The 14,258-nt window shown below is 34.1% G+C and overlaps 1 protein-coding gene across 2 annotated transcripts; it reads right to left on the bottom strand.

Annotated features, from left to right (window-relative positions):
- Positions 1–3,067: 3,067 nt before the first annotated feature.
- Positions 3,068–13,614, bottom strand: LOC106768642 (protein IQ-DOMAIN 31). 2 transcript variants are annotated; one of them, XM_014653894.2, is made up of 8 exons: positions 13,491–13,614; positions 13,301–13,340; positions 11,865–11,956; positions 10,971–11,228; positions 10,102–10,305; positions 9,421–9,495; positions 3,809–4,910; positions 3,068–3,499 (listed from the first exon to the last, which is right to left on the bottom strand). In XM_014653894.2, the coding sequence occupies exons 3-8, from the start codon at positions 11,946–11,948 to the stop codon at positions 3,468–3,470; spliced, it is 1,755 nt and encodes a 584-aa protein (XP_014509380.1). In that variant the 5' UTR covers positions 11,949–11,956; positions 13,301–13,340; positions 13,491–13,614; the 3' UTR covers positions 3,068–3,467. The 2 variants fall into 2 exon arrangements, with proteins under 2 accessions (XP_014509380.1, XP_014509378.1); XM_014653892.2 differs by having other exon boundaries at positions 10,971–11,231; positions 13,491–13,613.
- Between the last annotated feature and the right edge of the window lie 644 nt (positions 13,615–14,258).

The following is a 14,258-nucleotide window of genomic DNA, read 5'->3' as shown; positions in this document are numbered from 1 at the left end:
AATGAGGACAACCTAAGATGAGTGATGCATATCATTTTATAGGTTTCCAAAAGTAAAATGTGTAATGAGTCGTGTATTATGTATTACATAATTAGCAATTGGCAACATCCAATTACTGAATGGGATAAGTTGGCCCACAGACTCTATATTGTATGAATTTGTCAGGAAATGTATTATGGGTAGTGCCAACTAAGTATGGTGTGGATTTATCATTAATTGATTTTGTTTCCTCAGTTTTCAATTCTCTTTTCCCACTTTAGTTATTTCAAATTTTATTTTTATTATTATTTTAGTTATTTATATCTGTTATGAAATTTCTAATAAATGTGTATTTAAAAATTATAAATTATAAAATTGTGAATATTATTTATTTTTAACAAATACATTTATAAAATTTATAATTTTTTTTCAATTATTTTAAATTATAGAGGTGATTAATTGATTTGATTAGTCATTTGTGAGGCAAAGAGAAGAGTTATGCACAAAAGAATGAATAACAATAAAAAAAAATGCATTTGCTCCAAGAAAACTACTTTATGAAAGAGAGAAAGTGAAATCCTAACCACATTTTTATTTTGTTATGAAGGTGATTGTAACTACGTTTTCATTTTATATATATATATATATATATATATATATATATATATATATATATATATATATTGTGAAACTCTTGTATTTGTTTGTATATTGATGGAACTCATATGTTTTTTTTAGTGTATATTTATTGGTAGGATTTATTTACTTTCTGTTATTTGTGAGTGGCACTGTTTATAAAGTATTCATTTATTTGTTCATGATCATTTAAAACTTTATATAATATATGGGACATGCATCTGATTGACAGTATACTTAGAGTAATTTAGGATCCAATTTATTTATTTATTTCATTTACATAATGAATTTCAAACTGAATATTGAATTCCACCATGGAGGAATGTTCATGAAGAACAACATTATTATATTAGAGTACAATAGGAGTTTTGTGAGTGACAAAACTTGGATAAGGCCTTTTAATATGTAGCTACTAAAATACTTGATTGGTTGATATAAAAGTGTAAAGAGATTGGAGATATGTACAAGGAATAATATGGAGAATGGGTAGTAATAAGGAAACATGTATATAACTATACTCACAAAGTAATAAGGAAAAATAATGGCATAGCACATCAAATAGATTCCATCATTATACCATCATTTGTGCCCCCATTTGAAAGATTGTATATTTGTTTGATCATTGTAAAAAATTTCAAGGCATATTGTAGACCGTATATTAGGCTATATAGATACTTTAAGGGATATTTTGGTGAGTAGTTACTGTTTGTTGTAGGATAGGATGCAAATAACCATATATATGTGATTGTTTATCGATGTAAAGGATAAAGCCATGATATTATGAGTCATTTCTCGTCAAGAGATATACCACACTCTACTACCATATAAGGAGGATATATTCATATTTATTGTAAATATATGCTAAATTCAAAATGATAAATATATTCCTAATGATGCTTTGTGAAAGATTTGAGTGATCATGAAATTACAATTTAATCAGTGACACGCAACATTTATATTAGTGCTTTTAAAATGATTTGTAACATGCAGGTCAACTTGGTACCATGAGTTTGAACCGGATTAAGTTTAAAAAAATATGTAATTTTTTATACAGGTTAGTTTTTAACCCGACTCACTTAGAATCTCACTTACCGGATTAAACTTATGGTAAGTCAGATTGGTTCTCCAACCCACCTAATTTAATTTAATTATTTATTACTTTGTGTTTTAATATTATTAGTTATGATTTTTTTATTATATTATAAATGATGATAAAGAAGAAAATATTTCAAGAGAGAAAAATATTATAAATTTATCTATTCAAGACTATAATATTATAAATATACAAGTGACACAAAAATTATCAATATGAAAAACTTATTTATTCACCTTGTATACATGTTTTTAGGTTATACTTGGATTGTATGATATTTTTTTTTTTTTGAAATTTAACATGATTTTAGTGTGATAGTTTATTTAGATTTAAATTAAAAAAATGTAATTGTTTTATTTAAAAAGAAAACTTATAACTAAACGAGCAGTGAACCAACATGTTTAACCTAATCCGTGGTAGGTCAAGTCAAATTCGAATTTTTTCAACTTTTTAATATATAAATCGAGCTAAATTGACTCATTAAGTGACCAATCTCAACCTTTGATAAGACAAATAGATTGAGTCAAATTACCTGTTTTGAGAACTCTAATTTTTATTCTAAATTTAAAGGACTTGGTTGCCACAACTAGCTCATAGACTTAGTTGCATTGATTACCTAACTTTGTATGTTCTATGTGCAAGGGATTTATGTGATGATAAGGGTTTGAAGGCAAATATCAAAAGAAAATTATCAAAATATCAAGACATAATGAACCATAAAAGGTTGTCATACCGTGTGAAATCTCAAGAGAAATTGAGATAGAGAAGAAACATTTGAATATGGATAAAATATCATTTTGTATTATTTCACTGTAACTAATTAAAAGATGTCAAAAGTGATTTCATCTACTGAAAAATCATGGTTAAGAAACTATTTATCAAGCTAAATGAACGATAAGGTTAAGATATATATAATGGTTACATAATGACTAAATGACATTGATAAGCTGTTAATGACTGGCCTTTTTTTTTAAACAACTAAACGACAACTAATTTTTTGAACATTCAAATGTTTAATCAAGATTAAATTATTCAATAAATAGTTTATAAAAACAAGTGATCATATAAAATAATAGAGTTTTTGGAACTCAAACCCATGCAAATTCTTGTAACCGCCTTCTGTGTTCAGCTTCTACAAATAAAAAAAAAAATATTGTGGAGATCTATGAATCTACCATTATAAACTAAAATGAATGCAATGGATGCAATTCAATGCCCAATACTTGGCGTAACAAGGGAACTCCCATTCCCCACTCGTCTCGTCTATCATTCCTAACATCAAGCGTTTGACACGAAAGCGTGTACAAAAATAGAACCTTTTTCTATATTTTGTCAACCTAGGTTGGTGAGAAATCAACATAACATAATATGGTTTATGATTGACGATGGGCTGTTCAAATCCCCCAAAAAAACAATGGAAAAAATACCTCGTACGACCATACTCTGGTTACGAGACCACACTTCAGGCCGGAACAGAAAAGTTCTGGTAACACCAAACATGTGTGCTAAATGAGAATTGGACATTCCAGAAATCATGCCGAAAACATAATTAACTTTAGGTACAGGTGCATCATTCAAAACTAGAAACCTATAATGTACAAATCACCTTCAAAGCCCAAAATGCAGCAAGTGAAGAAATAACCTGAATTCAAGCACACCTATAGTCCTATCGATTCAACAATTTTCATCAAAGATACACATAAACCACACGAGTTTCGGCCTCCTCATGTTCCACTCCAGAACATCGGTCTTCCTCAAATTACCTCCTCCACTCGGCTTGAATTACCTTTCCTGCAAGGCAAACAGACCCATTGATGATTATGATCGATTCATAATAAAAAGAAGACATACCAGAATGTGACTTCGACTCAGATTGAAAATTGGAAGTTCGCATCTGCTAGGTTGTTCAATTGCTAATAAAAGGAACTATGCGTTTCAGAATTTGCATTTTAGACATTTTTGGCATGATTAAGTTAATCTGGCAACTTAGCTAACAGTAATTTGAAATAGGTGAAATCATTTCCCAATGTATTTAAAGCTGATGAAATCATTTCGGGTGAATTTTCCAAAAACCACTAAATAAAAAAAACTATCACATACCATTCCCATCTCTAGAAGATGATGATACAGTTCTGTCACTTCTGTTGCCCCCTTTGCCACCTGAATGAACTGGTCTGTGTGTCCTGGGTGAATGCGAACTAATTTTGCTGTTAGTTGAGGATGGCAAAGAATGGCGTCGGGTCTGGTTGTTTCTTTCACTTCCATCTTGTCCAAATCTTGGGGATCCTTGTGCCCTTAACTTTGCCTTTGCAGATTCAGTTGCTGCCATGTAACTTGGCAATGTTGGACTATTCTGTATTCCATTATCTGCACGATCCTGTTTTGCTACATTAGAGCCTTTTCTGTTCGGTTTCTGGTTTTCACTGCCTATTGGATCTTCCTTGTGACTCAAATCTCCATTTGTCAAGAGAGAATTTTCATCTCTACAAATAAGCTCTGGCAAATCTATGGGCTCATTTTTTACTTCATCGGAAATATTTTTATCTTTAGTTGTAATTTCAGTCAAGGGCTTCGATTCCACAGTCACTTGATTACTGGTTGGTGTGTCAAGCATTTCGTTACTAGCTGAAAGTCTTGGGGTAGCTTCTATATCTTGCACACTGGAAACAGTAAATGCTGCTTCCTTCTTGACCTTCTCATTAGAACTAACGACCTCTTGTTCTGAAACAGCAAGGGATGAGGTAACTGTGGACTTTTCCAAATGTTCCTTTGGCATCTCAGTTTCAACTTCTGAAGGAACAGCTTTCTCAGCAACAGGATTATGAACCTTTCTCAAGTTACGTTTAACCTTTTCAAGCTCATTTTGTGGATTTTCCTGCACGGGATCTGAGGGTTGACTTGGAATTTTCCTTGTGTTTCTTTTAGGTTTCTCAAATTCAGGATTTGCTAGCACTGGGACCGAGTCAAAATTCGAAGTAGGAAGCTTCCTGTTAGTACGTTTTGACTTACTCGTTTGAGTATCTCCAACTGAAATATTGCCATGCTTTCTTTGAGCCTTACTATCCTGAATTTTCTTGGGTTGGGGAACTGGTTTCCAAAATTGAGACGCTGACCAACGCTCCAACCAACTGAGGACTGAATTTGGATCACCCGGAACATATTGCAAACGCAATGCCATTATTGTAGTTGACGAAGTACAAAGCTGGAACAAAAAACATCATTATTACATGCCCAAGTTAACTGATAATAAAAGGCAAATTATAATAGAACTATAAATATACAAAAAAAAAAAAAAAAAAAAAAAAAAAAAAAAAAAAAAAAAAAACTATATTCACCCACAAATTTTAGTGTTATAATAGGCAAGATAGGCATACAAGATATATATTAAGGTAGAAAAGCCCTTTGTCACTTTAAAGACAAGTTCACCATATAGAAAATTTAACCAAACAAATGAATAGACACAACGAACATCCCACTCAAACCCAGATAGAACAAATACAGTCTCAACATTTTAAGATGGGTAATCATAGTTTCTTGGTATGAATTCCTCCTTCCACACATACATCCCAGGACAATCAAAGCCTGTTACTCTTCCTGTGAACAACTCCCAGTGTTTTTATGACAAAAGTAGCAGTAAATAAACTGTTGAACCTACGATTAAGATTAAAATTGAGCATGCACACACTTTCGCAACCACTAATTGATTTTACAATCCCATCATTGGATTTAATTTATTTAAATTGGAGTCTTTAAAATTTTCAGTTTAACTTTAAATATGTTTGCAATTCCAATCTATAAATATAAGAAAAAGTCTTCATTCTTAAAAAGTGAACTTTAATCTTAACTCAATCTCACTATAAACGCCATCATGATGAGAACATCAAATGTGAGAATAGTGAAAGGCCTCATAAACCAAACAAACCTCACTAAAATAGACTCTAGACTCTGATACCATATAACCAAGTGAATTTTAAGCATAATTTAACCTCAAAACCAACTTGTAAGGATCTCCAACGGTCGTGACAAACTAACATTTCTTGGTTTACTTGATGACCACAAATTTCATAAAGATAGTAACTTTGAAAGTACGAGCCCCTGCCTCTACATTCATGCAAAAGGTTACTCATACTTTAAACAATGGTAAGTCAACAACAAATACAAAATTGTTGTGAACGGCAGGAGAGTATTACAAGGATTGTTTGTAATTTGTGTGGTGTGGACACTAGAATTCATATGTATAATAAATAAGATATGTAATAATAAGGAACAAAATCAATAATTAATAATGAAAAATATTTTCTTAGACATTTTCCTAATTAATGTAACCAAATTATCTTTAACAAGGGGAATAGGGAACAACGTATAGTAAAATATTATCCGCTTTGGGTCAAGTCCTCACGGATTTGCTTTTGGTACCACTCCAAAAGGTCTTTTATCAATGAAAGTGTCTTAAGTGTATATAAACCCATGTCCATATCTTATTTTATCCGATATGGGGCTTTGTTTGTACCCAACATCCCCCCTCAAACAAAGGACTGTGGTTCTCCACCTCCACCTCCCCTACAGCGGAAGTCTTTTCTTATCCTCGAGTACACCATGGTCATCACTTCTCTTTCACAATCCATGGTCGAACACTGAGCATCTCTTGCTCTCCACCTCTCATGATTCACTTCCAAGATATCTGTCACTGGCCACCTGCCAAAGCTTCACCTGATCATGGAGGGATGTACTCGACTGAGTTCGGTCACCAAACCTGAACCATGGACTCTGATACTATTTGTAGGGAGGTTCAACACACACACATAGATCTCCACACTGGTAAGATATTGTCTACTTTGGGTCAAGCCCTCACAGATTTGCTTTTGATACCACTCCAAAAGGCCTCTTACCAATGGAGGTATCTTATGTGTATATAAATCCATGTCCATATCTTAATATCTGATGTGAGACTTTGTTTCTACCCAACACAGCAGGCCATACATAACCATTTTTAGGCCCAATTTCATCTTGGTGGTGATGATGCTCAAAGAGATAGTGCACACAATCGTTTATAGTTGTAATCACTTCAGTATCTATTGTAACTAACTGCAGTCAGTTATGCTGAGTTGTCAGTTACTTAGATCAGCTGTAGTCTAGTCAGTATAGATTGCTGTGAACCTGAGAAGCCACAAAAGAAAATATAGATCTTTGGTCCATACTATAAATCCTGTTGTTCATTCAGGACTCAAAATTGCCGATGTTACATAATCATCTTACATAAAACCTAAATTAAGTATTAATTGAAAAATGTATATTATTACCTGACGAAACCAATAGCATTAGTGTGGAAAACAATTACAATCTTTTTGGAATTGGTCCCTATTTACATAAATTAATGGAGTGTTTTACTGTCTCTGTCACAATGTTGTTTTCTCACTACAGATTTTCAACTTTTTACATTTAAACAAAATACACTGTGATAGGCATCAAGAATTTACTAGAGAATTCCAAGACAGATTCTTGGAAGTCTTATTAGAAACAGAACAGAACAGTTCTACTAATGTGGTAAGAACAAGAGCAATCACATACAACACTCAAGGTCTTTCGAGAGGACCTGTCTCTCCTAACTTTTCCCCTTTTCAAAACACTCCAAAAACTCCCTGCTCACCTCCTAAAAAGACTATTTATAATAGTCTGTTACAGTTATGTAATTACGACTGTAGTACTAACTACCTTCTTTTGTAAACTGTATCAAACCTATCAATACCCCCTTCCATAAAGATTCACCTTGTCTTCAAGGTGAAATTCTGGAAATTCTTTATGAATACAGGCAGTAGATTCCCAACTATTCTCAAATATCTGAAAGATGTTTCCATTTCATAAGAATTTCTAAGTCACCTTGAGTGGTCTTTCTAGTATCTAGCAGTTGTTCTGGATATACTTCTAGAATATAGTCTTCAGTAAGTGGAGGAGGCATGGGCTGGGTAGATGTGGCTGGCTGCCCTCCCTAGTGACTAGTGATGCTACTTATTATGTCTGGGTCTCCCCTTTCCCTCTCTCTTATGATTACTTGCGACAATAGAATTTCCCACATCTCTGGAGAAACTTATAGTTATTGAATATGGCCTATACACATTATTGCTCCTGTTTTCATTCGGTGTTCCCCCTGTTGCTATAACACTGATTTTTTCCTCAACCATCTGAGCCTTCATCATCAATTCAGCGAGATTAGTGGGTCCATATAATTTAACCTCAGCCTTGATATCCTCTTTCAACCCATTCAAGAATATGCCTACCAGATAATCCTATAGAATCCCCTTCAAGAACCCAACATATTGCTCAAATTGCTCAATATAATCTTCCACTAAACCTGTTTGTCACAAGCCAATCAGAATTTCAAAGGGATTTTGAAGCATCGTTGGTTGAAACCTGCGGACAACAGCCACCTTGAATGCCTCCCACATAGGATTTGGATTGCAGGTTTCCCACCACTAAAACCAATTCAAGGCTTTCCCTTCCAAAGCAACCACGACAGCCTGCATTCTTTCCTCTTCACTGACTTCCTTTAATCGGAAATACCTTTCTAATCTGTTAGTCCCCCATAGACCTCCTCTCCTGCAAAGACAGGGATGTCCAGTTTTCTCCATTTTGTGGAGGACACTACAGAACTTTTCTCCTCATTCTCGATGCTGCCCTCGTTGCCTCCATTTGCAACCAAATCATCATCAGTTTGTTTCGTTGTTGAAGAAAGTTTCTCCACCACCACTGTAAGCCCCCAAATCATGTCTTCTAGACATTGGAACCACGTATGATACTGATACTCGTTATCATGTTCTTGCACCATCTTTTCAAGCCCATCCAATCTTGATTCCAGTCTTGTATTCACCATACCCAACACAGATACCACAGGACCAGAAAAGAGGCTCTGAATACCAGTTGATAGGTATCCAGAATTTACTAGAGAATTCCAAAACAGATTTTTGGATGTCTTATTAGAAACAGAACAGAACAGTTCTACCAATGTGGAGAACAAGAACAATCTCGTACAACACTCAATGTCTTTCGAGAGGACTTGTCTCTTCTAACTTTTCCCCTTTTCAAAACACTCCAAAAATTCCCTGCTCACCTCCTAAAAAGACTATTTATTATAGTCTATTACAGTTATGTAATTACAAATGTACTGGCTTCATTCTTTTTTCCTTCTTTTGTAAACTGTATCAAACCTATGATACAGTAGTCAACCAATTTACAAGGAAAAACTAATGAATTAAGTTAATATCATTAAATTTTTCCTACACTTATAAGTTCTTTCCAAATCTACCCTTAATATTAATGAGACATGCTTTATTTCATTTCTTTGAAATATTTGTATTCTATTCAATTCTTTTGATCTCTCTCGTCATAATATATTTATTGCTCTTGGTGCACGTGAAGAGAAAAAATAAAGTTGTCAAAGTACATACAAGGCAAATTAGACTTCAAAAAACCCTTAAGGATTTTTTCCACCATCTATTTATTGAACTTGAAGAAATGACTCATATTAAGAGTATTTTGAAAGAAAAATTATCTATGCTGCACTTTATATTGGTTCTCATAAAAAGGACCAAGCAAAATCTCTATTTTAATTCTTATAAAAAGGACCAGAGGGAGCATACTATTGTACATTCTGGAATGAAACTTGCACAGAGTAAGTAGCCAAAAAAAGGAACTTAACATGAACATAGAGTAGTTACCTTAAGAATGAATGCATTTGCTGACAGCTTTGTAATTTTTGCGGATATAGCAATTGGCTTGACAAATTTTCCATCCTAAAGGTACAAGACATCGAGAAGGAAAACTATTAGCAGTGGTTAGAAATATAACACATGCAATCTTCCCCCACCTTCTCTCATCCCTGACTTGTGAACACTCAAACACAAAACTATCTAACAGCTAACTGGTGCACTACCCAATAACCAAAAGAAACTCATTACAAAATTCACAAATTGTTCAATACAGATTGTTGACGCATTGCAATATTTCACCATGTAAAAAACTAGTTAAGAAAAGTTGAAGACAATCTTAACAGCCTGTACAACGCACCAATTTCTTCTGATTATGACAAAAAAAGTAGCGCATGAAAATAACCATCTTATTTTTGTAGGAACGAATAATTCAGAATAAACCTATTGCTTCGTACAGTAAGTGTTCGTATTTAATAGAACCATTTAGCTCGAATATAGCAAAGAGAATCAGGTAAGCTATAAATTCAGTTGCATATCGGCACCCCACCCCCAATAAACCAGAAGAATACTCTGACCAAGACAACACACGCATTTGTCACTTGCATACTTTTCCACACAGAAAGCTTAATCAGAAGAACAATATGAGTAACTAACAATTATTTACTGAGAATTCAATTTTCGAAAAATTACCAGAGGGTTCAATATATTGTACTTCTCATGGATTTCAGAACCAACATTAGACTGCCTAACTCTTCCTCCTCGAACAAGTGCTTGAAACTTGACAATACCATACATAGTGCATAATGTAACAACAGCCTGTCTCCTAACCAAGTGCCCACGAATGAGTGCTTGCAGCCTTATTATGCCTTTCAAGGCCCTAAATGCTCTCCGAGCCTTCATGAAAAAACTCCGATTAGTTAAGGAACAATGCCAAATATTACAACTCACAACAAGTCACACAATCGAAACTTGACAAAGATAGTTCTTACAGGTCAAGTAATTGTTTGTATGCCAGCCTTTCATAGACATGTTTATCAAATTATGAGTGAAGAATTGAATAACTCAAGAAAGCAAAAGATTTTACGGATGAAGTACAGCTTTCTATAAAGAGTGTCATAGCAGGGGGAACCGCCAAATCAGACAGAGTTTATCTTCGTTAAGAAAACAATTTCCCAAGTAAAGATAAACATGTCAGTCTTAGATAATATTTATAAAATATGGTCTCAAATTGGAAAAGAAATATGGGAAGGGGGAAAGAAAAATTACAAACGTCCAGGGATTATATCTCTAAATATCACACTAAGCGTCAAGGTTCAATTCTAATAATATTAAACAACTACACCTCGTAATTTCTTGATTCACCAAAGACTCCAAGTCAGATGTAAAGATAATTTATAATAATAGCAGATGTAAAAATCAATTCATTCAATTACTATTCTTTTGCAGTGTAGATTAAAACATAGTTTTCATATTTAGAGTTCAGTTTTGCTTTCAGACTAAAAGACATTAGCAATTTAATCAGTAAAGTAAAGCATTCTATAAATCAGTTAATTGCATACCAAATAACCCCTGAAAGCAGCTTGTGCCTTTGTTGCTGCTTCCTCCAGCCTCATTTTCTCCGGATCCAATGCATCCTCTTCATTAGTAGATCCTACTAAGTCTATTTCTTGATTGTCAGGTAAAACATTTTCTGCTTCTTTGTTTTCCACCTCCTGGACTTCATCGCGATTGGGAATAGCATCTGAGGTTGGTTCTAAGGTCAAACCCGTTTCCGGCACCTTGGAGGTAACTATTACTCCTTCTTTTTTATTAACAAGCTTCTAAATGAAATTACAGTAAACCAGAGTCAGGTATTTCATTACAGAAGGGAAAGTCCATGTGACATACTATCACAGCTGTTGAGAAAGATAAGTTTAAGATATACTTTCAACAATATAACAGAATCAATAATTATTAGCAATATATGACTAATTGTAGGTTATTTGCAAATTCCTCTAAGTGCCGTCAGCACAGTGCAAAATAGTAACAAAAGTTAAGTCCCGCAACAACAACACCAAACCAGAATGTATTATTTAAGGAGAACAGAATTTGTGTTCTCTACTTCCTGTTTTCATTCTCTCTGTCCATGACAATGTTTGATTAACAGTACCGATCACATGCATTAAAATTTAAATGAAAAAGAGCGCTAGAAACAAGCTCTCTAGTACATCTAACTTCTTATTTGATGAACCTCGCACGTGATTTTGTAGTTTTCAATGGATTTTATCTAATAGAAAGTGTAAAAAAGAGTGCTAGAGTGTCTTGCATTTTTCTTGAAGAAATATACATTTGGCTATTTACGTCATGAAAATAATAATGTAATTTGAAAGAATATTTGTAAATGTATTCGTGAAATTGAATATAGATAAACAATGAACAGAATGGTGAAGTTGCCTTAATTATCACAATATTACCTCTCTGCCTTTTGAAATATTGGATTTGGATGACTTTTTCCCAAACAGTACGGTTTTGATCCATTTTCCAGGTGACTTACCCATACTGGGACCTGTAAAAGAAGGTAAAACTGATCTATCAGTTGATCTCCATGATTGTTGCTTCAGATTAGTAAATTTGAAAGCATGTAATTATTCTGAAATCAAGCACGATGCCTGCTTGGCTGCTTAACTAGATCACCAAATTCAATTAACTTAGTGCAACTAAAAGAATTTACAGTGAACTCATGAGTTCCTTTAGTTAGCCAAGCATATAGGTGGGATAAATCTTAAAACTGGCATGTCCTCCATTTGGTACGCGAAAGTATTCAGGAAAAGAATAAGTAAGATAATGTTATGATTTTCAAAAAGAAATTTTTTAGAGGTCATGAAAGGAAATTACATTAAATTTATAGTGATATTCAAACAATACCTAAAGACAAATGTCAATGATAATATAGAAGTTAATAGACCTTTAAACAAAAAATAATGGATCTTCTATGTATAAAAGCACATCTGGCGACGGCTTCTCAATAAATATAATTATGCAAAGAAAATAACTTATATAATAATAACTTTTTTCCCTTTCCGCATTATTTTTAGCAGAAACATACAGCAGCTTTTTCTTCCATTAGGATGTTAGTCTCTGAATAACCTTTCCTTATCAATAAAGAAAAATCATCAATGATTATGTAATCAACAACAGAAAAATAAAATTTCCCAAATCCAAATCAAGTATTATCAACAATTTGGGATGACATAATTACTGACGAATCAACTATCCACAGTAAATAGTCAATAGATATCATGCACAATTAGTACCATCTTTTAAATTGATGCAATAATACGGCACTAAAAAAAATGGTATCATGTCCATATCCTTTTTAAAATGATGCACCGTCACTCTTTGACTTTTTCCTAACCCCCACCGCTAAACCTCGACTAAAAAACAAAAAACCCTATAAGTCACCGACAATCATAACGTACGGAAAGGAAATGATGAAAAAACAAATACAATGCAGACGACGTTTGATCTCCCGAGCTCGAAGCTCCTGCCTGCTGAGATTCGATTGAACACTACAAATCTAAAAGACTACAAATCAAATGTAATCAATCGACAACATACAAGCACAAAACAGAAAAAGATATTAACACGCAGCAAAAAAAGGTAATTTAAAATGAAAAAATTGAATTCACCAAAACCAAATGTTGAACATATTTCACTTGAAACGCCGCAACACTGAAAATGTATTAACGGATGGGAAAAAGGTAATTGGAAATGCACCAATACAGAAACCCTAGAATCCACAAGATCTGCTATGTGCAAGAACTAGGAGGCACAGAACAGTGCTCGGTCCTTGAATCAGTGTCTGAAATTGGTGCCAATAAGCTAAAATGAGACTAGATCTGAAGATTACCTGAACAATGTTGAACCTTTTCACTTCAAATCTACCATTACTGCGAACGACAACCAAACAATAAGAATGCAAAATTAAAACAATAATTTATTTCCCTATTTGTTTAGTTTATTATTCTAGAGCAAGAGGATAAATATATACAGAAGAGGAGTGCACAAGAGTAGAGAAAGAACACAAGAAGTTGGTGTACCATGTGAAAGAGAGAGAGAAGATTGATCTAAAGCTGCCTAAACTTTGTGGTTGCTTTGTTTGATGCTGCTGCTCTCTGTAAACTGTGCTAGCTGGATGAGTGAAATTTGAAATAACAAAAAATGTCTGAAAGAAACTGAAATGCCTGGATAAGTCGTAGGGAAAATCACCACGTGTAATTCAGGCACAGTGTAGAACCCTCTTCGTAACCGTCCGATTCAAATACTTGGCTGGTTTTAAATCGTTAACCACAAGAATGGTTTAATCCAAGGGTGCAAATGAGAGGTTGTGCTGCACATGAGGACACGGTAAGAAAAAAGAAGTTGCTGTGATTTAATAGAAGGTTGTTTCTGGGAGTGCCAGTGCAGTTACTTCAAAACGAAGTGTTCCAGTTTCTTTAATCTTTATTCCGAAGCATTAGCAAATGACTATTAGACCCCTGTATCTCGAACTGTGCTTCACGCGTTGAGGCGCGTATGGTAGAGTTGAACCGTGGGTGGAATTAGGTGGAGGGCAGAGATGAAAGCGCGTGGGTTGTAATGAGGGTAGTTTGCGTGGTGCAAGGTTTGGAAGCCACGGTGGCAGGAACAGTGTGGGAGATTGCGTGGAGCATGCGATAAAGAGAGAGTGAGGGTAGTGTAGTGAAGTTAACAGCCCCACCTTATCACTCCCCGTAATAAACGCACCATATTCGTGCCGTTTTTGTATTTATGGGAGGGCACAGTGATTTTCTTGCGTAAAATTTATATTTTGTTTGTCAACAATGAAA

The sequence above is a fragment of the Vigna radiata genome, chromosome 7 (assembly GCF_000741045.1).
Source record: "Vigna radiata var. radiata cultivar VC1973A chromosome 7, Vradiata_ver6, whole genome shotgun sequence".
Taxonomy (NCBI): Eukaryota; Viridiplantae; Streptophyta; class Magnoliopsida; order Fabales; family Fabaceae; genus Vigna; species Vigna radiata.
Note: the sequence above shows the minus strand (reverse complement) of the source record. Positions and strands in the feature narration are given on the sequence as shown.

Coding starts and splice junctions, on each gene's coding strand:
- LOC106768642 (XM_014653892.2), bottom strand. CDS start 11,948: ATGGGTAAGTCACCTGGAAAATGGATCAAAACCGTACTGTTTGGGAAA. Junction 10,306..10,970: donor CTGCTTTCAGGGGTTATTTG/GTATGCAATTAA, acceptor TTTTTCATGAAG/GCTCGGAGAGCATTTAGGGC. Junction 9,496..10,101: donor ACAATATATTGAACCCTCTG/GTAATTTTTCGA, acceptor TTGTACCTTTAG/GATGGAAAATTTGTCAAGCC.